Source organism: Bombina bombina, chromosome 2, assembly GCF_027579735.1.
Source record: "Bombina bombina isolate aBomBom1 chromosome 2, aBomBom1.pri, whole genome shotgun sequence".
In the NCBI taxonomy this organism is placed as follows: Eukaryota; Metazoa; Chordata; class Amphibia; order Anura; family Bombinatoridae; genus Bombina; species Bombina bombina.
Window position 1 is genome coordinate 138649330 of NC_069500.1, and position 24598 is coordinate 138673927.

Below are 24598 nucleotides of genomic sequence, written 5' to 3' on the forward strand. Positions count from 1 at the left end.
CCCTTTTGCCCTGTGTTAAAGACGGTCCTGGTTAATGGTCTGGGACATTGAATTTCTTTTTTTCTTTCATTAGATGTTGAAAGTCCACAAGTCATAATGGAATTTCCCTCCTGACCATTAGGAGGCAGTAACAAATTATACCCCAAGATACCAGAGCTGTTAATCCCTTCCACTTCCCCTTAATCTTCAGTCTTTAGTAACATTCACCAGCAAAGCCTGTTCTCTTTGTAGTGGGCCAGAAGAGAAACATACAACTTAACATCCTATTTGTTGGCTAGACAGTTACCCTTTGCTTTCAGCATCCCATATTTTACCTATCCTCCCCCTCCAGGTAATTTAGCTATCAGATAAGCGCATTTGCTTCATACACAGCATTTTTATTTATTTATTGGAGCTTGCAATACTTGCATTTATATGCAGTATATTACTATACATTTTAATGGTAATGCAAGTTAATACTTGACTGTTATAATCCAGGTTATTCAGGGGACCCAAGATGTTTGCTCTTAGGAGGAGGTGTTTACACTTGGCTGAATGTTGGACTATATTTTTTTCTGCTAATCGCTAAGGATGTATCTAGAGGCATAATTTTAACCTATTGCTCTCTGTCAGCTGACAACAAGTACATGCTAATTTTGGAGCATGTTTCAGTTTAGTGTCAGTTACATCTTTTTTGCAAACTTTGTTTCTTTCATATAGGTGGCAAGAGTCCATGAGCTAGTGACATATGGGATATACATTCCTACCAGGAGGGGGCAAAGTTTCCCAAACCTCAAATGCCTATAAATACACCTCTCACCTCACTCATACCTCAGTTTTACAAACTTGGCCTCCTTAGGAGGTGGTGAAGCATGATGTGCTTGATTTCTTCTGTGAAAGGCGCTTTTAAACATATTGAAGCCCAGTACAGTGTTTGTCTGAGGGATGTTAAGGGAGTATTGCCTTGATGATACCTTAATTTTGCCTATGGGAAATCTATTCTAGGGCTCTCTGTAAATTCGGTCGCAGGGATTCATCTGCTGCCTCCCTTTACAGATCGTCATTATTCTCCTCTACTATTACCTCTGCTGATAAGTTTCAGTACTGGTTTGGCTGTCTATATATGTGGATTGGTGCCTTCTGGTAAGTATATATAATTTTTAAGACACTCTCAGCTATGGAAGGCACTTTATATTATAAAGTTTTTAATGTATACTGCATATTTTATCCATGAGTTGGGTCTATTAATATTTCCCTTTGCAGTCACACAGTTTCAGATTGGAAGTTATGTTTATGGGAGAATTTAGGTATTTTTTTTCTTACCTGGGGTTCCGGTTAGCTGCTAACATGGAGCTTGTTTTTTAAAATTAGGCTCACAATGACGCAAATTGCATCATTTTATTGGGTCATTTTTGGTGCAAATATTTTTGGTGCAAAATCGCGCCTGCTGTGGCGCGGGTTGCGTCATTGCATTGCGTCATTTTTGGCGCAAGGGCACAATAGATCTGATGGCGTCTCGTCTGGACAAGAAACTTCCCAGATACCATTTCAGGTCCAGGGATCCTCATGCGGAAATGATTGATGCTCTAGCAGTTCCCTGGTTTTACCAACCTGCTTACATTTTTCCACCTCTGGTTCTTCTTCCAAGGGTGATCTCCATGATCATAATGGAACAATCTTATGTGTTTCTGATAGCACCAGCATGGCCTCACAGGTTTTGGTATGCAGACCTTGTCCGAATGTCCAGTTGCCAGCCTTGGTCACTTTCTATAAGACCAGACCTTCTGTATCAAGGCCCAGTTTTCCATCAGGATCTCAAATCTCTAAATTTGAAGGCATGGAAATTGAACGCTTAGTTCTTAGTCATAGAGGTTTCTCTGACTCAGTAATTAACACTCTGATACAGGTTCGTAAGTCTGTTTCAAAGACGATTTATCATAGGGTTTGGAAAACATATATTTCATGGTGTTCCACTCATGATTATTCTTGGCATTCTTTTAGAATTCCTAGGATTCTACAGTTTCTTCAGGATGGTTTGGATAAATGTTTGTCTGCAAATACTTTGAAAGGACAAATATCTGCTCTTTCTGTCTTAAAGGGACAGTCAACACTTTAACATGTTTTGATATTGAAAATAAAAAAACGGAGGTCCGCCTACACTATACCCCTCCTGCCTTGCCGCCTTGCTTCTGTCCTAATCAGCGTCGCTAACTACTCTAATACCCGGTAAATATGGATGCCGAACTCCCCCCCACCATTACGTAGCTGCCTTCTTCAACTGATAAGCAAATCAGAATCCAGTCCTCGGACAGAAATATTAATATGTATGTTTCAAAAAGAGCGCCCACTATAGGCACTGAAGGGGTTAACTATTTTTACAGCTCTCAAAAACTGGGATCTGAAACTTGGCTCTCGAGGAAAGGCTTCTTCAAGTGTGGGAAACACCCCTGTATGACTTGTCCCTATGTAATTGTAGGGGATAGCTTTACCTCAACAGCCAAAGGAGAAAAGTATATTCTAAAATACAGACTAAACTGTTGCTCCAAATATGTGATATATTTTATCACTTGTAAAGTCTGTAAAAAACAATATACAGGCTGTACCCCTAAGACACCTGTAGCAAAACACTTTGTTAAACACAAGGAAGGTAAAGGGGCACTACAGTTTCAGGCTATAGACTTTATCCCATTCCAGATAAGAGGAGGTGATTGATTCAAAAGACTTTTGGACAAAGAAGTCCAATGGATTTTTAAATTAAATGCCAAAGAATCTCAAGGTATAAATCTGAGATGGGATATAGATTATATATATATATATATATATATATATATATATATATATATATATATATATATATATATATATATACATATACAGGTAACCCTCAGTTTATGCCGGGGTTAGGTTCCAGAAGGAATGGTTGTAAATCAAAACCGTAAATTGAAACCCAGTTTATAATGTAAGTCAAAGGGAAGTGAGGGAGATCCCTCCAGGCCCCTCTCAAAATTGTCATAAGTAACACCTAATACATTATTTTTAAAGCTTTGAAATGAAGACTTTAAATGCTAAACAGCATTATAAACCTAATAAAATAACCACACAACACAGAATATATAATTAAACTAAGTTAAATGAACAAAAACATTTGCTAAACAGCATTATAAACCTAATAAAATAATCACAAAACACAGACTTCACTTGCATTTTTATGCAAACAGTTCTTTCTATGCATTCCAATCTGGACTGATTTATAGACAGGAAGATCTTGTTCCTTTGAAATCTGCTCGATAGCTCAGATCTAGTTAAACTGATTAATTTCAGCTTGCTTGGCTTTGCTGCAACACAAGCGGACAGCTCCACCTACTGGCTATTTTAATAAATGCACTGCTTCTCAATGCTTTTCAATAGCAGTCACATGACTGGAAAAAAAGGTTGTTATTCTGAAACAGTGTAAATTGAACCGTTGTAAAACGAGGGTCACCTGTATAATAAAATCTCCATGTGGACATCACCCGGTAAATAATATCAGGTATAGGCTAAGGTATATTTGGTACCTTGTATTCTTTTTCCTCTGATTGGCTGTCGGATAATAAGACGTATTATTTCTGATGATATGCCTGTTGGCTTCCAATAATATGGTTAAACCCTTGATAATAAGGGTGTCAACATTCCTACATGAATCACTAGAATTCGTATAATCAATATTAGGTTTTCACTATTCTTTTGTATTTCATGTAAAGGGTAAATTCTGTTGGTCCAAGAATAGTGTTCATTGACAGGTGTTTATAGCGGTCTGCAGTAATATTCTATTCCTAAAGATAACAATTTGAGCTAATTTAAAGAGGGTGCCCTATTTTTATGTCTAAGGCAGATTGGTTACTTTTGGGAGACAGCTACTAAGTATAGCAGGAAATCCCGATTTCGATATGTTCTGTTATTTGCTACTATGTTTTATTGTTGTTCTGACACATAGTATGACATATGTTTTTAACTTAGATTGTGTATATAGAATTAAGTAAACATTGTTTGTTTTTATTATGCTTGTATATGGTAAACTACACTATATAGCCTGGGGGTAGGTGTGTCAGCCCTACTATTAGCCTATTGGCTAACATGCGTAGATGGGCGTATATGTACCAGAGTGTAAAAGCCAGATAGCTGACCTACCCCAGGCTATCTTTGAGAAAGCACCAGAACAACGTGAAATGCGTCAGATGATGTAGACACCGGCTGTGTTTGTACCTACACTTCTCTGTAGCATGTCTGGTGTATCGTGAGTTTTTAACTACTTAATCTAATAAATGTGAAGTTTTATGCGCACCAAATTCCAAGCAGTGATTGTTGCCTTTTCAACTATGATTCTGTAGTATTTTCTGGGTAACTGAGCACCAGGGATCTATTCAGGTGCTGCACTTAATTTCAGCTATAGAAGCAACGGCTGTAATCCGGAGTTAACAGAAAAACAAGTGAGTGAAAGTTTTCATCCTCTTTATATGCACGTGATCTTTAGAAGAGTCATCCTTCCAGGACGACAGCCATGCAGACCAATTTGATGCAGTGTGCGGCGTATGTTTTGAGCACTAACAGGCTGACCCCCCCCCCCCACCCCTTCAGCCTCTGCAGCAATGCGGACAGCACTCATATATCTATTTCCCAAAGACAACCTTTGGATATGGCGCTGAGCACGTGCACTCAACTTCTTTGGTCGACCATGGCGAGGCCTGTTCTGAGTGGAACCTGTCCTGTGAAACCGCTGTATGGTCTTGCCCACCGTGCTGCAGCTCAGTTTCAGGGTCTTGGCAATCTTCTTATAGCCTAGGCCATCTTTATGTAAAGCAACAATTCTTTTTTTCAGATCCTCAGTTCTTTGCCATGAGGTGCTATGGTGAACTTCCAGTGACCAGTATTAGAGTGTGAGAGCAATAACACCAAATTTTACACACCTGCTCCCCAGTCACACCTGAGACCTTGTAACACTAACGAGTCACATGACACCGGGGAGGGAAAATAGCTAATTGGGCCCAATTTGGACATTTCCACTTAGGGGTGTACTTACTTTCTCTTGTAAGGTGTATCCAGTCCACGGGTTCATCCATTACTTGTGGGATATTCTCCTTCCCAACAGGAAGTTGCAAGAGGACACCCACAGCAGAGCTGTCTATATAGCTCCTCCCCTAACTGCCACCCCCAGTCATTCTCTTGCAACTTTTGACAAGATAGGAAGTATAAGAGATATGTGGTGACTTAGTGTAGTTTTTACCTTCAATCAAGAGTTTGTTATTTTTAAACGGTACCGGTGTCGTACTGTTTTACTCCCAGGCAGAAATTAGAAGAAGAATCTGCCTGGAGGTTGATGATCTTAGCGGTTTGTAACTAAGGTCCATTGCTGTTCTCACGCATAACTGAAGAGTATGGGAAAGACTTCAGTTCGGGGAACGGTCTGCAGATTACCTGCTTTGAGGTATGTTCAGTATATTTATTTCTAGAGAGATGATAAGATCTAGAAAATGCTGACAGAGCCTTGTATAATTGAGGTAATAGAAAGCAAAGAGAGAGAGCGCCTGATGGTGTAATATCGTCAAGATCAAGAATGGTACAGGTATAAAAAATCTCTGCCAAATGGATACTCACAAAGAGCTTGGCACTCGCAAGTAGTGCATATAGGCGGGCTGACCTTTATACAGCAGTCAGTACACTGAATCTATGGTGGTTGTATCAGAAATCTGTAGTGATAGAAACAGAAACACAAAAGACCAATAGTGCAATATCGTCTGAAACCGAAATGGGCACAGCAAAGGGTACAGGGTCAGCAAGGTGTATACTCACAATGGAGTTGGCACTCCCAAGTAGTGCATTAAGGCAGGCTGACCTTCATACAGCAGTCAGCGCGCTGATAGTTAATAGCTGTAATTGGTGGCTGTAGCTGTTATCGGTTTAGGCTTGTCCTCTGCTCACCGGCGTGTGTGCTGAATACTCAGCTATAGCTGGGCTGTTAGCTGTAGAAAATAGATCCTCAAGGTATGCCGTGAACACACCCAAATATGCACCTGCGGCTCGTCACAGGCCTCAAAAAACAAGGTTAGTGGCTTACCATTTTATATGCACCTTGTTTTTTGAGGCCTGTGACGAGCCGCAGGTGCATATTTGGGTGTGTTCACGGCATACCTTGAGGATCTATTTTCTACAGCTAACAGCCCAGCTATAGCTGAGTATTCAGCACACACGCCGGTGAGCAGAGGACAAGCCTAAACCGATAACAGCTACAGCCACCAATTACAGCTATTAACTATCAGCGCGCTGACTGCTGTATGAAGGTCAGCCTGCCTTAATGCACTACTTGGGAGTGCCAACTCCATTGTGAGTATACACCTTGCTGACCCTGTACCCTTTGCTGTGCCCATTTCGGTTTCAGACGATATTGCACTATTGGTCTTTTGTGTTTCTGTTTCTATCACTACAGATTTCTGATACGACCACCATAGATTCAGTGTACTGACTGCTGTATAAAGGTCAGCCCGCCTATATGCACTACTTGCGAGTGCCAAGCTCTTTGTGAGTATCCATTTGGCAGAGATTTTTTATACCTGTACCATTCTTGATCTTGACGATATTACACCATCAGGCGCTCTCTCTCTTTGCTTTCTATTTTTTCAGTTCTACCGACTTACCACCGGTTTGGAGTGGAGCAGCCTTCCAGATTTATTGACTTCAACAATTGCATCTATCTATCAATGACTCTGCACTATAAGTGAAATCGTTTGTATTGTTTTTCATATATTTTCTAATAATATAATATTTTATTTTATTATATTCTATCTATTTTCAATAGAAATAACACTGTATCACTCGATTTATATTGTACATTTTTTAGGGGATGAAAATTTTTTTGTGAAACATACACCATTGTTTATGTAAAGTTATTTATCTATTTTTCCAGAACTATACAGTTCCTTAGGTACACTCTTGTAATAGGACATCCTATATACATTTTGAACGATTTTTATACCTATTGCACCATCCACTTCACTTACATTTATTTGCACATATTTTGTATATCAATATAGCGCACCCTATTGTATGATTTTATATCGTACATATTTTTCTTGTCTATAATTGAGGTAAGCCTAATGCAGTGATTTAACGACTGGGATCATGCTTACAAAAAAGGGTAATATTCATGTTAATACTCATATTTCTTAGTGACAAAACGTTTACATGTTATATAGAAAGAACGTTTTTTCTCTGAGGGTGATAAATCATTTTTTGGGGCCTAGTTTCCACATGGCTAGTCAGATACTCCTAGGAGTATTTTCTTAAGGCCCTCTGACATCGAGTGCATGGTGGGAGGGGCCTATTTTCATGCTCTAGATGCGCAGTTCATATTCAGACTGAGACATCCAGCTTCCCTAAAGGAGTCCTCTGGCATCTGAGGACCACTATAGAGGGCTTATTTCTTCCCTAAATCGTATTTGAGGGTAGGAGCCACAGCAGAGCTGTGGCAAGGTGTTTAACTGTTTATTAACGTTTTTCAAATCCGGTTTGGGGCCTAAAGGGTTAATCATCCATTTGCAAGTGGGTGCAATGCTGCTTTAGTCCCTTATACACACTGTAAAAGAGTTTACTACTTTTTAACACTGTTTTGCAGTTTATGTGAGTTTTTTTCTCTTAAAGGCACAGTACCGTTTTTGTTTAATTGCTGTTTCACATTTATTAAAGTGTTTTCCAAGCTTGCTGGTCTCATTACTAGTCTGTTAAACATGTCTGACATAGAGGAAACTCCTTGTTCAATATGTTTAGAAGCCATTGTGGAACCCCCTCTAAGAATGTGTACCAAATGTACTGAAATTTCTATAACTTATAAAGACCATATTATGGCATTTAAAGATTTATCACCAGAGGTTTCTCAGACTGACAAAAGGGAGGTTATCAAGAAATAAGGGGGGGGGTGTGATGGCACTCCTATTGGTATAGAGGGTAGGTCTTCTAATCGTATCGGCTTGGCCTTATTAATAATAAATGTTGCTCTTAGGTGAATTATGACTGACCAAAGCTTCACCGTTGATATATAATTAATGCATGAGGCATTCAGTTATTTGTTCTAATAACCTTATACTAAATAATAATTAATGTACTTTAACTAAACAAAGAAACAATTTTTTGTTTTATAGACAAGTACATTCTTGCGAATTATGTCAAGAACAAACAATTATTAAGTGCATCTATCATTATCCACAACATGATTTCTTTCATGTAATTAACAAGAGTCCATGAGCTAGTGACGTATGGGATATACATTCCTACCAGGAGGGGCAAAGTTTCCCAAACCTTAAAATGCCTATAAATACACCCCTCACCACACCCACAAATCAGTTTTACAAACTTTGCCTCCAAGGGAGGTGGTGAAGTAAGTTTGTGCTAGATTCTACGTTGATATGCGCTCCGCAGCAAGTTGGAGCCCGGTTTTCCTCTCAGCGTGCAGTGAATGTCAGAGGGATGTGAGGAGAGTATTGCCTATTGAATGCAGTGATCTCCTTCTACGGGGTCTATTTCATAAGGTTCTCTGTTATCGGTCGTAGAGATTCATCTCTTACCTCCCTTTTCAGATCGACGATATACTCTTATATTTACCATTTCCTCTACTGATTCTCGTTTTCAGTACTGGTTTGGCTTTCTACAAACATGTAGATGAGTGTCCTGGGGTAAGTAAGTCTTATTTTCTGTGACACTCTAAGCTATGGTTGGGCACTTTATTTATAAAGTTCTAAATATATGTATTCAAACATTTATTTGCCTTGACTCAGAATGTTCAACTTTCCTTATTTCCAGACAGTCAGTTTCATATTTGGGATTATGCTTTAATTATCATATTTTTCTTACCTCAAAAATTTGACTTTTTCCCTGTGGGCTGTTAGGCTCGCGGGGGCTGAAAATGCTTCATTTTATTGCGTCATTCTTGGCGCGGACTTTTTTGGCGCAAAAATTCATTTCGTTTCCGGCGTCATACGTGTCGCCGGAAGTTGCGTCATTTTTTTGACGTTATTTTGCGCCAAAAATGTCGGCGTTCCGGATGTGGCGTCATTTTTGGCGCCAAAAGCATTTAGGCGCCAAATAATGTGGGCGTCTTATTTGGCGCCAAAAAATATGGGCGTCGTTTTTGTCTCCACATTATTTCAGTCTCATTTTTCATTTGCTTCTGGTTGCTAGAAGCTTGATGTTTGGCATTTTTTTCCCATTCCTGAAACTGTCTTATAAGGAATTTGATCTATTTTGCTTTATATGTTGTTTTTTCTCTTACATATTGCAAGATGTCTCACGTTGCATCTGAGCCAGAAGATACTACAGGAAAACCTCTGCCTGCTGGATCTACCAAAGCTAAGTGTATCTGCTGTAAACTTTTGGTAGCTATTCCTCCAGCTGTTGTTTGTATTAAATGTCATGACAAACTTGTTAATGCAGATAATATTTCCTTTAGTGATGTACCATTGCCTGTTGCAGTTCCCTCAACATCTAAGGTGCAGAATGTTCCTGATAACATAAGAGATTTTGTTTCTGAATCCATAAAGAAGGCTTTGTCTGTTATTTCTCCTTCTAGTAAACGTAAAAAGTCTTTTAAATCTTCTCTCTCTACAGATGAATTTTTAAATGAACACCATCATTCTGATTCTTTGGACTCTTCTGGTTCAGAGGATTCTGTCTCAGAGATTGATGCTGATAAATCTTCATATTTATTTAAGATGGAATTTATTCGCTCTTTACTTAAAGAAGTACTAATTGCTTTAGAAATAGAGGATTCTAGTCCTCTTGATACTAATTCTATACGTTTGGATAAGGTTTTTAAAGCTCCTGCGGTTATTCCAGAAGTCTTTCCTGTTCCTAATGCTATTTCTGCAGTAATTGCTAAGGAATGGGATAGATTGGGTAATTCATTTACTCCTTCTAAACGTTTTAAGCAATTATATCCTGTTCCGCCTGACAGATTAGAATTTTGGGACAAAATCTCTAAAGTTGATGGGGCTATTTCTACCCTTGCTAAACGTACTACCATTCCTACATCAGATGGTACCTCGTTTAAGGATCCTTTAGATAGAAAAATTGAATCTTTTCTAAGAAAAGCTTATCTATGTTCAGGTAATCTTCTTAGACCTGCTATATCATTGGCTGATGTTGCTGCAGCTTCAACTTTTTGGTTGGAAACTCTAGCGCAACAAGTAACAAATCGTGATTCTCATGATATTATTATTCTTCTCCCAGCATGCTAATAATTTCATCTGTGATGCCATTTTTGATATTATTAGAGTTGATGTTAGATTTATGTCCTCTGGCTATCTTAGCCAGAAGAGCTTTATGGCTTAAGACTTGGAATGCTGATATGGCTTCTAAATCAACTCTACTTTCCATTTCTTTCCAGGGAAACAAATTATTTGGTTCTCAGTTGGATTCTATTATTTCAACTGTTACTGGTGGGAAAGGAACTTTTTTACCACAGGATAAAAAGTCTAAAGGTAAAAACAGGGCTAACAATCGTTTTCGTTCCTTTCGTTTCAACAAAGAACAAAAGCCTGATCCTTCGTCCTCAGGAGCAGTTTCAGTTTGGAAACCATCTCCAGTCTGGAATAAATCCAAGCCTGCTAGAAAGGCAAAGCCTGCTTCTAAGTTCACATGAAGGTACGGCCCTCATTCCAGTTCAGCTGGTAGGGGGCAGGTTACGTTTTTTCAAAGAAATTTGGATCAGTTCTGTTCACAATCTTTGGATTCAGAACATTGTTTCAGAAGGGTACAGAATTGGTTTCAAGATGAGACCTCCTGCAAAGAGATTTTTTCTTTCCCATGTCCCAGTAAATCCAGTGAAAGCTCAAGCATTTCTGAATTGTGTTTCAGATCTAGAGTTGGCTGGAGTAATTATGCCAGTTCCAGTTCCGGAACAGGGGATGGGGTTTTATTCAAATCTCTTCATTGTACCAAAGAAGGAGAATTCCTTCAGACCAGTTCTGGATCTAAAATTATTGAATCGTTATGTAAGGATACCAACGTTCAAGATGGTAACTGTAAGGACTATATTGCCTTTTGTTCAGCAAGGGAATTATATGTCCACAATAGATTTACAGGATGCATATCTGCATATTCCGATTCATCCAGATCATTATCAGTTCCTGAGATTCTCTTTTCTAGACAAGCATTACCAATTTGTGGCTCTACCGTTTGGCCTTGCTACAGCTCCAAGAATTTTCACAAAGATTCTCGGTGCCCTTCTGTCTGTAATCAGAGAACAGGGTATTGTGGTATTTCCTTATTTGGACGATATCTTGGTACTTGCTCCGTCTTTACATTTAGCAGAGTCTCATACGAATCGACTTGTGTTGTTTCTTCAAGATCATGGTTGGAGGATCAATTTACCAAAAAGTTCTTTGATTCCTCAAACAAGGGTAACCTTTCTGGGTTTCCAGATAGATTCAGTGTCCATGACTTTGTCTTTAACAGACAAGAGACGTCTAAAATTGATTACAGCCTGTCGAAACCTTCAGTCTCAATCATTCCCTTCGGTAGCCTTATGCATGGAAATTCTAGGTCTTATGACTGCTGCATCGGACGCGATCCCCTTTGCTCGTTTTCACATGCGACCCTCTTCAGCTCTGTATGCTGAACCAATGGTGCAGGGATTACACGAAGATATATCAATTAATATCTTTAAAAACCGATTGTTCGGCACTCTCTAACGTGGTGGACAGATCACCATCGTTTAATTCAGGGGGCTTCTTTTGTTCTTCCGACCTGGACTGTAATTTCAACAGATGCAAGTCTCACAGGTTGGGGAGCTGTGTGGGGATCTCTGACGGCACAAGGAGTTTGGGAATCTCAGGAGGTGAGATTACCGATCAATATCTTGGAACTCCGTGCAGTTTTCAGAGCTCTTCAGTTTTGGCCTCTTCTGAAGAGAGAATCGTTCATTTGTTTTCAGACAGACAATGTCACAACTGTGGCATACATCAATGATCAAGGAGGGACTCACAGTCCTCTGGCTATGAAAGAAGTATCTCGAATTTTGGTTTGGGCGGAATCCAGCTCCTGTCTAATCTCTGCGGTTCATATCCCAGGTGTAGACAATTGGGAAGCGGATTATCTCAGTCGCCAAACGTTGCATCCGGGCGAATGGTCTCTTCACCCAGAGGTATTTCTTCAGATTGTTCAAATGTGGGGGCTCCCAGAGATAGATCTGATGGCCTCTCATCTAAACAAGAAACTTCCCAGGTATCTGTCCAGATCCCGGGATCCTCAGGCGGAGGCAGTGGATGCATTATCACTTCCTTGGAAGTATCATCCTGCCTATATCTTTCCGCCTCTAGTTCTTCTTCCAAGAGTAATCTCCAAGATTCTGAGGGAATGCTCGTTTGTTCTGCTAATAGCTCCGGCATGGCCTCACAGGTTTTGGTATGCGGATCTTGTCCGGATGGCATCTTGCCAACCATGGACTCTTCCGTTAAGACCAGACCTTCTGTCTCAAGGTCCTTTTTTTCCATCCGGATCTGAAATCCTTAAATTTAAAGGTATGGAGATTGAACGCTTGATTCTTGGTCATAGAGGTTTCTCTGACTCCGTGATTAATACTATGTTACAGGCTCGTAAATCTGTATCTCGAGAGATATATTATAGAGTCTGGAAGTCTTATATTTCTTGGTGTCTTTCTCATCATTTTTCTTGGCATTCTTTTAGAATACCGAGAATTTTACAGTTTCTTCAGGATGGTTTAGATAAGGGTTTGTCCGCGAGTTCTTTGAAAGGACAAATATCGCTCTTTCTGTTCTTTTTCACAGAAAGATTGCTATTCTTCCTGATATTCATTGTTTTGTACAAGCTTTGGTTCGTATAAAACCTGTCATTAAGTCAATTTCTCCTCCATGGAGTTTGAATTTGGTTTTGGGAGCTCTTCAAGCTCCTCCGTTTGAACCTATGCATTCATTGGACATTAAATTACTTTCTTGGAAAGTTTTGTTCCTTTTGGCCATCTCTTCTGCTAGAAGAGTTTCTGAATTATCTGCTCTTTCGTGTGAGTCTCCTTTTCTGATTTTTCATCAGGATAAGGCGGTGTTGCGAACTTCTTTTGAATTTTTACCTAAAGTTGTGAATTCCAACAACATTAGTAGAGAAATTGTGGTTCCTTCATTATGTCCTAATCCTAAGAATTCTAAGGAGAAATCATTGCATTCTTTGGATGTTGTTAGAGCTTTGAAATATTATGTTGAAGCTACGAAATCTTTCCGTAAGACTTCTAGTCTATTTGTTATCTTTTCCGGTTCTAGGAAAGGCCAGAAAGCTTCTGCCATTTCTTTGGCATCTTGGTTGAAATCTTTATTTCATCTTGCCTATGTTGAGTCGGGTAAAATTCCGCCTCAAAGAATTACAGCTCATTCTACTAGGTCAGTTTCTACTTCCTGGGCGTTTAGGAATGAAGCTTCGGTTGACCAGATCTGCAAAGCAGCAACTTGGTCCTCTTTGCATACTTTTACTAAATTCTACCATTTTGATGTATTTTCTTCTTCTGAAGCAGTTTTTGGTAGAAAAGTTCTTCAGGCAGCGGTTTCAGTTTGAATCTTCTGCTTATGTTTTTTGTTAAACTTTATTTTGGGTGTGGATTATTTTCAGCAGGAATTGGCTGTCTTTATTTTATCCCTCCCTCTCTAGTGACTCTTGTGTGGAAAGATCCACATCTTGGGTAGTCATTATCCCATACGTCACTAGCTCATGGACTCTTGTTAATTACATGAAAGAAAACATAATTTATGTAAGAACTTACCTGATAAATTCATTTCTTTCATATTAACAAGAGTCCATGAGGCCCACCCTTTTTTGTGGTGGTTATGATTTTTTTGTATAAAGCACAATTATTCCAATTCCTTATTTTATATGCTTCGCACTTTTTTTCTTATCACCCACTTCTTGGCTATTCGTTAAACTGATTTGTGGGTGTGGTGAGGGGTGTATTTATAGGCATTTTAAGGTTTGGGAAACTTTGCCCCTCCTGGTAGGAATGTATATCCCATACGTCACTAGCTCATGGACTCTTGTTAATATGAAAGAAATGAATTTATCAGGTAAGTTCTTACATAAATTATGTTTTTACCTCTAGATGGCTCTCTAACAGGATGCTACTAAGCTAATATAACACACTTATTTAATATTATCCCTCACAAATCAGAGAGGATATAACAATCCTGTATGCCAGTTAGGGTTAACCCTTTACTAGGTTGCTCCAAAGAGGTCACAGAGAACTGATTTACTATTTAGCTCAAGCAAATATTAAAACATCAAGAGCTACAGAACATACTTCTGAATTACTCTATAATTATTATCTACAGGATTTTTTATGATACTCTACACGTGAGATTTAAATATAAACAGTAAAATACTAGACTCGACCCTAACCCTATAGTGGTCTTACAGAGAATATGTAGAAACTGATATTTAATCATAACCATTATATAGTAGCATTATCCTGAACAAATTATCATCTATCTTTTCTACAACCTAATCATAATTTGATGACAACTGATAAGTCATATAGCTCGTTATTATTGAACTATCCTCATAATGACTATATATGTACCTTGATGATATTTAACTTGACATTCTAAGTGACAAACATAAATAACTGAGTATTATACTCATTTCTCACAAGTGCTTAATAAGGACTATATACAGGTCCTATTGTGAGTACCTTCACATTATGTTCAATCACAATATACACGGTATCAGTACCCAGAGTTAACCAAAATTATATCTATCTGACATTCTTATTGCAACTTCCATTAGATCTGGTATAATCCAGATGGTATTATTCTTAACAACTACTAGTTTTCTAGGGTTTTTAAGTGAGCCCAATTTTTAATCCATTATTAATAAAGTTTGTTTTAATGCGTCTTTCTTTTACGTAGATAGTAACCACAACATACGTTTATAATTCAACAATTTAGGGAAGAGAGTGCTATTCATGTGTAAAATTTTTTTGCAACTTCTTTAGTTGTATTAGAAAAGGGAGGTTATGCCATCTAGCTCTCCCCACGTGTCAGAACCTATAACTTCCGCTCAAGTGACGCCAAGTACATCTAGCGCCTCCAATGCGTTTACCTTACAAGACATGGCGGCAGTTATGACTAATACCCTCACAGAGGTATTGTCCAAACTGCCAGGGTTACAAGGAAAGCGAGACAGCTCTGGGGCTAGAACAAATACAGAGCTTTCTGACGCTTTAGTAGCTATGTCCGATATACCCTCACAATGCTCCGAAGCCGTGGCAAGGGAGTTGCTGTCTGAGGGTGAGATTTCAGATTCAGGGAAAACGTTACTTCAGTCCGATTCTGAAATGACAGCCTTTAAATTTAAGCTTGAACACCTCCGCTTATTGCTCAGGGAGGTTTTAGCGACTCTGGATGACTGTGACCCCATTGTAGTTCCAGAAAAATTGTGTAAAATGGACAAATACTTTGCAGTGCCTGTTTACACTGATGTTTTTCCAGTCCCTAAGAGGTTTTTGGAAATTATTACTAAGGAATGGGATAGACCAGGTGTTCCGTTCTCTCCCCCTCCTGCTTTTAAAAAGATGTTTCCCATAGATGTCGCTATTCGGGACTCGTGACAGACAGTCCCTAAGGTGGAGGGTGCTGTTTCTACCCTAGCTAAGCGTACAACTATCCCCGTCGAGGACAGTTGTGCTTTCTTAGATCCTATGGATAAAAAATTGGAGGGTCTCCTTAAGAAAATTTTTATCCATCAAGGTTTTATTCTCCAGCCTCTTGCATGCATTGCCCCAGTTACTGCTGCAGCGGCTTTTTGGTTCGAGTCTCTTGAGGAGGCTCTACAGGTGGAGACCCCGTTAGATGATATTTTAGACAGGATTAAAGCTCTCAAGTTAGCTAATTCCTTTGTTTCTGATGCCGTTTTTTATCTAACCAAACTAACGGCTAAGAATTCTGGTTTTGCCATTCTGGCGTGCAGGGCGCTATGGCTTAAGTCCTGGTCAGCAGACGTTACTTCAAAGTCTAAGCTTCTTAACATCCCCTTCAAAGGACAGACCCTATTTGGGCCGGACCTGAAGGAGATCATTTCTAATATTACTGGAGGAAAAGGTCACGCCCTTCCTCAGGATAGGTCAAATAAATTTGGGACCAAACAGAATAATTTTGTTCATTTCGAAACTTCAAGAGTGGCGCAGCTTCAGCTTCACCAACCAAATAATGAAGCAGCAGGAACCAGCATGAACAATTATACGATCCTTTATTGGGCAATAAAATTACATGGAAATAAACGGGTTAACAACTTCAAACCCTTCAGGCAACAACAAAGTGGATGGTGGTACTACATGTACCCTAATGCTGACGCGTTTCGGCTATTGCCGTAATCGTAGCCGAAACGCGTCAGCGTTAGGGTACATGTAGTACCACCATCCACTTTGTTGTTGCCTGAAGGGTTTGAAGTTGTTAACCCGTTTATTTCCATGTAATTTTATTGCCCAATAAAGCCTGCTGCTTCATTATTTGGTTGGTTATGCTGAGGACATGAGCAAGGCACAGATGAACCTCCTTTGATATCCAGCGGTACAACGTGTCTCCCGAGAAGAACGGCATCTTGGGACGCAAGCGGAGTATTCCCCCAGCTCACCCGCACTCCTCCCCTCCCCCTGGACATACGTCACACGCCAACTTAGCCAGAACCCGGAAGAAGGTAGAAGCCTTTCTCACACACACACGCGCTACAGTGCCATAGGGATTACCGCTACGGAAACCGGTCAAGGGTTGGCCGTTAAACAGACGAGTGTGGACATATATCCCCAGGACTGGCAGTATGCATCATTTGGAGGAAGTAAGTGCAATGACCTTACTACATGTGTGATTTTTGTTCTGTCTAACGGAAGTATTATTGAGGAGGGGAGTGTTGTGCTTAAGCCGTAACAGGGGTATGACATGAAGGCATTGTTCATATGATATATATATATATATATATATATATATATATGTGTGTGTGTATTACGGACACAGCAGGTGCTACGAATGTCAGTTGGTATATTTGGCAGCTTCAGCTTCCTCTAATGCAAAACAAGAGGGAAATTTTGCCCAGTCCAAACCAGTCTGGAGACCGAACCAGGCTTTGGAACAAGAGGAAGCAGGCCAAAAAACCTGCTGCTGCCGCCTCTAAGACAGCATGAAGCAGTAGCCCCCGATCTGGGACCAGATCTAATAGGGGGCAGACTTTCTCTCTTCGCCCAGGCTTGGGCAAGAGATGTCCAGGATCCCTGGGCATTAGAGATTGTTTCCTAGGGATATATTCTGGACTTCAAAGCTTCATCTCCAAAGGGGAGATTTCATCTCTCACAATTATCTGTAAACCAGATAAAGAGAGAGGCATTCTTACGTTGTGTTCAAGACCTACTGGTTATGGGAGTGATCCACCCAGTTCCAAGGGAGGAACAGGGGCAGGGCTTCTATTCAAATCTGTTTATAGTTCCCAAAAAAGAGGGAACTTTCAGTCCAATCTTGGATCTCAAGATCCTAAACAAATTTCTCAGGGTCCCATCCTTCAAGATGCAGACTATCCGAACCATCCTCCCTATGATCCAGGAGGGTCAATATATGACTACCGTGGACTTAAAGGATGCTTATCTCCACATTCACAGAGATCATCTTCAGTTCCTCGGGTTCGCCTTCTTAGACAGGCATTACCAGTTTGTGGCTCTTCCCTTCGGGTTAGCCACGGCACCAATAATCTTTACGAAGGTTCTAGGGTCCCTACTGGCGGTTCTAAGGCCACGGGGCATAGCGGTGGCTCCTTACCTAGACGACATTCTGATACAGGCGTCAACTTTTCAAATCGCCAAGTCCCATACGGACATTGTTCTGGCCTTTCTGAGGTCTCACGGGTGGAAGGTGAACGAAGAAAAGAGTTCTCTCTCCCCTGTCACAAGAGTTTCCTTCCTAGGAACACTGATAGATTCAGTAGAAATGAAAATTTTTCTGATAGAGGTCAGGTTATCAAAGCTTCTAACTTCCTGCCGTGCTCTTCATTCCACTTCTCGGCCGTCAGTGGCTCAGTATATGGAAGTAATCGGCCTAATGGTAGCGGCAATGGACATAGTTCCGTTTGCCCGCCTACATCTCAGACCATTGCAACTTTGCATGCTCAATCAGTGGAATGGGGACTACACAGATTTGTCCCCTCTGCTAAATCTGGATCAAGAGACCAGGGATTCTCTTCTCTGGTGGTTATCTTGGCTCCATCTGTCCAGGGGAATGAGTTTCCGCAGGCCAGAGTGGACTATAGTGACGACAGATGCCAGCCTTCTGGGCTGGGGCGCAGTCTGGAACTCCCTGAAGGCTCAGGGTTCGTGGACTCAGGAGGAAGCCCTCCTTCCGATAAACATTCTGGAACTGAGAGCGATATTCAATGCTCTTCAGGCTTGGCCTCAACTAGCTGCGGTCAGGTTCATCAGATTTCAGTCGGACAATATCACGACTGTAGCCTATATCAACCATCAGGGGGGAACAAGAAGCCCCATGGCAATGTTGACGGTTTCAAAGATAATTCTATGGGCAGAGGTTCACTCTTGCCATCTCTCAGCTATCCATATCCCAGGAGTAGAGAACTGGGAGGCGGATTTTCTAAGTCGGCAGACTTTTCATCCGGGGGAGTGGGAGCTCCATCCGGAGGTATTTGCCCAGCTGATTCAACTATGGGGCAAATCAGAACTGGATCTGATGGCGTCTCGTCAGAACGCCAAGCTTCCTTGTTACGGGTCCAGGTCAAGGGATCCCCAGGCAGCGCTGATAGATGCTCTAGCAGTGCCCTGGTCCTTCAGCCTGACTTATGTATTCCCACCATTTCCTCTCCTCCCTTGTCTGATTGCCAAGATCAAGCAGGAGAGGGCATCTGTGATTTTGATAACACCTGCGTGGCCACACAGGACTTGGTATGCAGATCTGGTGGACATGTCATCCTTTCCACCATGGACTCTGCCACTGAGGCAGGACCTTCTTCTCCAAGGTCCATTCAAACATCCAAATCTAATTTCTCTGCGCCTGACTGCTTGGAGATTGAACACTTGATTTCATCAAAACATGGTTTATACGAGTCGGTCATTGATACCTTAATTCAGGCTCGAAAGCCTGTCACCAGGAAAATCTATCATAAGATATGGTGTAAATATCTTCATTGGTGTGAATCCAAGGGTTACTCATATGGAGTAAGGTCAGGATTCCTAGGATATTATCCTTTCTCCAAGAAGGATTGGAGAAGGGATTCTCAGCTAGTTCCTTAAAGGGACAGATTTCCGCTCTGTCTATTCTTCTGCACAAGCGTCTGGCAGATGTTCCAGACGTTCAGGCGTTTTGTCAGGCTTTAGTTAGAATCAAGCCTGTGTTTAAACCTGTTGCTCCGCCATGGAGTTTAAATTAAGTTCTTCAAGGGGTTCCGTTTGTACCTCTGCATTCCATAGATATCAAGCTTTTATCTTGGAAAGTTCTGCTTTTGGTAGCTATCTATTCGGCTCGAAGATTTTCAGAGTTATCTGCATTACAATGTGATTCCCCTTATCTGATCTTCCATGCAGATAAGGTAGTTTTGCATACCAAACCTGGGTTTCTTCCTAAGGTGGTATCTAATAAGAATATCAATCAGGAGATTGTTGTTCCGTCACTGTGTCCTAATCCTTCTTCAAAGAAGGAACGTCTATTACACAATCTTGATGTGTTGTGTGCCTTAAAGTTTTATTTACAAGCTACTAAGGATTTTCGTCAAACATCTGCATTGTTTGTTGTCTACTCTGGACAGAGGAGAGGCCAAAAGGCTTCGGCATCTTCTCTTTCTTTTTGGCTGAGAAGCATAATCCGTTTAGCTTATGAGACTGCTGGCCAGCAGCCTCCTGAAAGAATTACAGCTCATTCCACTAGAGCAGTAGCTTCCACACGGGCTTTTAAAAATGAGGCCTCTGTTGAACAGATTTGTAAGGCAACGAGTTGGTCTTCGCTTCATACTTTTTCTAAATTCTACAAATTTGATACTTTTGCTTCCTCGGAGGCTATTTTTGGGAGAAAGGTCTTGCAGGCAGTGGTGCCTTCCGTTTAAGTTCCTGCCTTGTCCCTCCCTTCATCCGTGTCCTAAAGCTTTGGTATTGGTATCCCACAAGTAATGGATGAACCCGTGGACTGGATACACCTTACAAGAGAAAACTAAATTTATGCTTACCTGATAAATTTCTTTCTCTTGTGGTGTATCCAGTCCACGGCACGCCCTGTAACTTTAAGGCAGGTGTTTTTTATTTTTAAACTACAGTCACCACGGCACCCTATAGTTTCTCCTTTTTTTCTTGCTTGTCTTCGGTCGAATGACTGGGAGTGGCAGTTAGGGGAGGAGCTATATAGACAGCTCTGCTGTGGGTGTCCTCTTGCAACTTCCTGTTGGGAAGGAGAATGTCCCACAAGTAATGGATGAACCCGTGGACTGGATACACCACAAGAGAAATAAATTTATCAGGTAAGCATAAATTTTGTTTTTGTTGCCAACCGTTTAGACATTATTGGCTGTGTGTTGAGTTATTTTGAGGGGGCAGCAAACTTACACTGTTGTACAGGCTGTACACTCACTACTTTACATTGTAACAAAGTGTCATTTCTTCAGTTTTGTCACATGAAAAGATATAATAAAATATTTACAAAAGTATGAGGGGTGTACTCTTTTTTGTGAGATACTGTAGCATTATCAGCAAATAAGCATAATGAAAAACTGTTAGACAATTAATATCAGTAGGTAGAACAAAACAGATACTACTGTTAGCTGTAATATAAATATAAAGAGCTTTTACTTGTCTTTTGTTTTTTTTTTTATTAATTTCAAATGCAAAATCTTTTAAGAATGTTTCATATGGATCAGTAAATTATAGTACAGTAAGTTCCCTACTTAAGAACGAGTTCCGTTCAGGGAGCACGTTTGTAAGTCCAAATGTATTGTAATTTGTGTGAAAAGTATTATAAACCTCACTTTATAATTCTTTTCACACAAATTACAGTACAGTAGTACATAAAAAACAAAAATACTAATGACTACACAGATGTTTAGGATCTGGAAATCTTTGGGAATAGACAGGGTGTTTAAACTACTAGAGGGAAATGGGCAAACTATCTGCACATTTGCACATCTCCAAATAGCCTATAAGTTACCACGAACACATCATTTTGCGGCGAAACACTATTTCACTAGATTGGTCAATTCGGAGTATTTCCCTAGGGTAAACAATGGAATTTATAATTTAAGCAATCTATACACACATGGATGCACATCTATCTCCCCAATCTATAAGACATTGCTAGCCTCTGACAATAAGCACACACTAGAACATGTTAGTAAAAAATGGTCTGAGCTCCTAGAAACCCCCATTCCCACAACACGATTACAAACAGTATCTATAGAGTCCGAAAAGCTACGTTATCTACGGATATTAGAGAATCACACACTAAAATTCTCGAGTTTCCATATGTTACGCCTAAGCTATATAGGAACTGGGAGAGAGACTTCATGGGGAAATGCCCTAGGTGCTCACAGGCGCACGCAAATCTGCTACACATGATATGGGATTGCCCTAAATTGACTAAATTCTGGGGAATGATCCATCACTGGCTGCGTACCCTAAATATTCCTGTTGCCACATTCACACCACAGATGGTATTACTCCTGGAATGTCCTGACCTCAATAAGAGTGCTACAGTATTTACACATAATGTTATCCTTCAGGCTAGGAAAATCATTCTTAGACATTGGATAGACACTGTCACTGTCGCAGTGAAAAAATGAGATACATACCCAACTGTTATATGAACAGGCTGACACCATGGGAGATATAGCTAATCGCTCAGCTCGCTTCATGAAAAAGTGGGATGTATACCTACGCTCCCTAAACTCATTCCAATAAGCGAGAATACTATACCCCATACGAAATTCCGAATACATATTGGAGGCCCAGTTGAGAGGAGAGTGGCAGGTAGATTTTGGAGAATAGAAGATATAATGCTTAATAGGTATAGATGAGAGTTGATAGGTAAGATTAAACGCCAACTTAGCATGAACAGTTTTTTTGTTGTTGAGGACCATACTGTATTGTCCTAAAGCTCTAATTCAGGGATTTAGCATGTTATCATACTTACTTTGGGTTATTCTATATTATTTTTATAGTTTCCAACACCATTTTGGATTTTTATAGTAACTTTAACTAAGCTAGAGAATAAAACTCATGTGATAGTTTTATAGCTAGGTTTTTCATCCCCAAGGTCTAATTCTATTGAATTGATATGCTAAATAGGATTATGCATGCTTTGATAGTTTGTGTGAAGCATACACCTGAGGTGCTTTATGGGACTATATGCTCTGGTAGTTGTAGTTTGGACTACTCTTATAGGGCAGGTCAAAGGGTTTCCTCAGAAACTTTACCTTATCAGCATTCATGAAACTAGAGCCCTTTTCCTAGTTCCTCAGCCTTTACCCTTTGGTTGTCCAGGTCCATATTAAATCTAAAGGGGTTAGCTATGGCATATGTTCTTGATCTTGAAGGAACTTGCAGCAGACCTGTAAGAGAGAGGTCCTACTCAAAACCTAAAGGGTAATCATTTTGTATTCCACAAGTATAAATCCTAATACATCAGGGATGAATGTACATTTACTTTCATGGAAATTCATCTTAGTGTAATGTGTTTTCAATAATCAAACTTCCTCTAGTGATCAAGAATGACCAGCAGCCGACTCCCTTTTTGTGTCAACTTGCCAAATGAGAACCTGGTTCTCAGAGTATGTTTGTAGAGTCTGAATGGTTTACTACTTCTCCAGTTCCCCAGTCTTCTGTTTTAAGAGCCATTCCATTTCCAAGATCTGGAAGTGGTTTGAATATTTGACAACGAAAACTTTGGTCCTGAGCCAAAAGGATATTCTTACAAGAATGCTCCAACCCCGTAACAAACTAACATGCTGGTTACAGATAAGACATTACTATATGTATATAAAGTTTAGAAATGTTACTGCATGATAGAGATAGTTTGTTATTAGTTCTCTAAAAATTCAGTTCCTTAAGTTTTTAGTTAAGTGTAAGATCACTCTTCCTTTTACCTGAGTTTTATGATGGTATCCGATAAATTGTAGCTTCAGTTAAATAGCTTTGTAAGGCACGTTTGTTTTTTTATTGGAAAAGATCATTAGTGTACAGCATTTGAAAGGAATGTTTTGCAGTCTGCTCTATTTAGGCATTTGTCCTGCCCCCATTAATACCTTCATGTGGGTTTTTTTGTTTTGGTAGTTAATCAATATTACAGAATATTTAATTGGTGACTCGGGAGATGAAACCTGAAGAGTTCTTTTTAAATTTCTATTTATTCATTTTTATTCCCACTTGAGTTATATTAAAATACAGGATATATATTGTAGCTTCATAAATGAAGAAATTAATCTTTCACTGTCTAAATATTGTTTTGTTCTATAACAACATGTTTATCATACATAAATCGTTTTAAGCATTTCTTGTGCATTTAATGTGAGACAGCAGTTATTTTTTCAGTATTTTTTTCATTGCTTTTGTAACTGTCTGTTTAACCAAATGATTGCATTTATTTCTTTAGGGTGGAGTTATGAAATTGAAGAAAAGAGAATTCCAAAACCAAAATTCAAGTCTTATGGAGCAAACTTTTCTTGGAACAAGAGAACAAGAGTATCCACAAAATGAATTGTTATAAGTCTGACTGTGAGCTAAGTCAGCTGTGCAATATTTATAGACCAAGTATAATACAACTCTTAGCCTCCTAATAAATATGACCTTTAAACTACAAATGTATGTTGTGGTTTCTATTTAAAACGTTTTTGAAGTTTTAAATTGAGCCTTTGATTAATGTATCTATATATAGAGCCGATTTAGAGTGTTCATAACTCCTATGTAGTTGCTGCACTTGGATCCAGTAATAGTAACATTTAAATCAGCTGTAGTATTCAACATTGTGCAATTATTTTCATAATCTTTTTTAATCCATCAAGTTAAATTCCATCTTCATACCGGCTTCTCTGCAATGCTATAGATTAATCTAGATGCATTTAATTTAATATATAACAAGGGCTGGCCACACTGTATCTGGCTCCCACCTGCCCCAAACTGAGTACAGCAGGTGTGCTCAAGAGGTATTTTAGAATCTACCAGTAAATCTAAAGCCTAGGCCAGAAGAAACAAAAGACTTTTATTTTCCATGTCTCCCACTCCCTGTTGCAATCAAATTTAAACAAAGCAAAAGAAATGTGTAAATGTGTTTGGATTCTTTACATAGATATGAGCATGTTGTGCAAATAAAATAAACACTGACACGATAAACAAAAAGTAGATCGTACATAACCATGGAATACAGTATATATTGATACAAACAGCACTTAAAGGGACATGAATCCCAAAAAATGTCTTTAATGATTTAGGAACATACAATTTTAAACAACTTTCCAATTTACTTCTATTGTCTAATTTCCTTCATTCTCTTTGTATAATTTGTTGAAGGAGCAGCAATGCACTACTTGTTTCTAACTGAACACTATGGGCGAGACAATAACAATTGGATATATATAT

At 39.6% G+C, this 24598-nt stretch overlaps 1 protein-coding gene across 1 annotated transcript in view; it reads left to right on the top strand.

Annotated features, from left to right (window-relative positions):
* NDUFS4 (NADH:ubiquinone oxidoreductase subunit S4) overlaps positions 1-23823 on the top strand; it is a 374588-nt gene extending 350765 nt beyond the window's left edge. Inside the window, exon 5 of the mRNA XM_053701271.1 lies at positions 23616-23823. Within this exon, the coding sequence (XP_053557246.1) occupies positions 23616-23719 (104 nt within the window). The 3' untranslated portion in view covers positions 23720-23823. The remainder of the gene's footprint in view (positions 1-23615) is intronic.
* Positions 23824-24598: the final 775 nt, after the last annotated feature.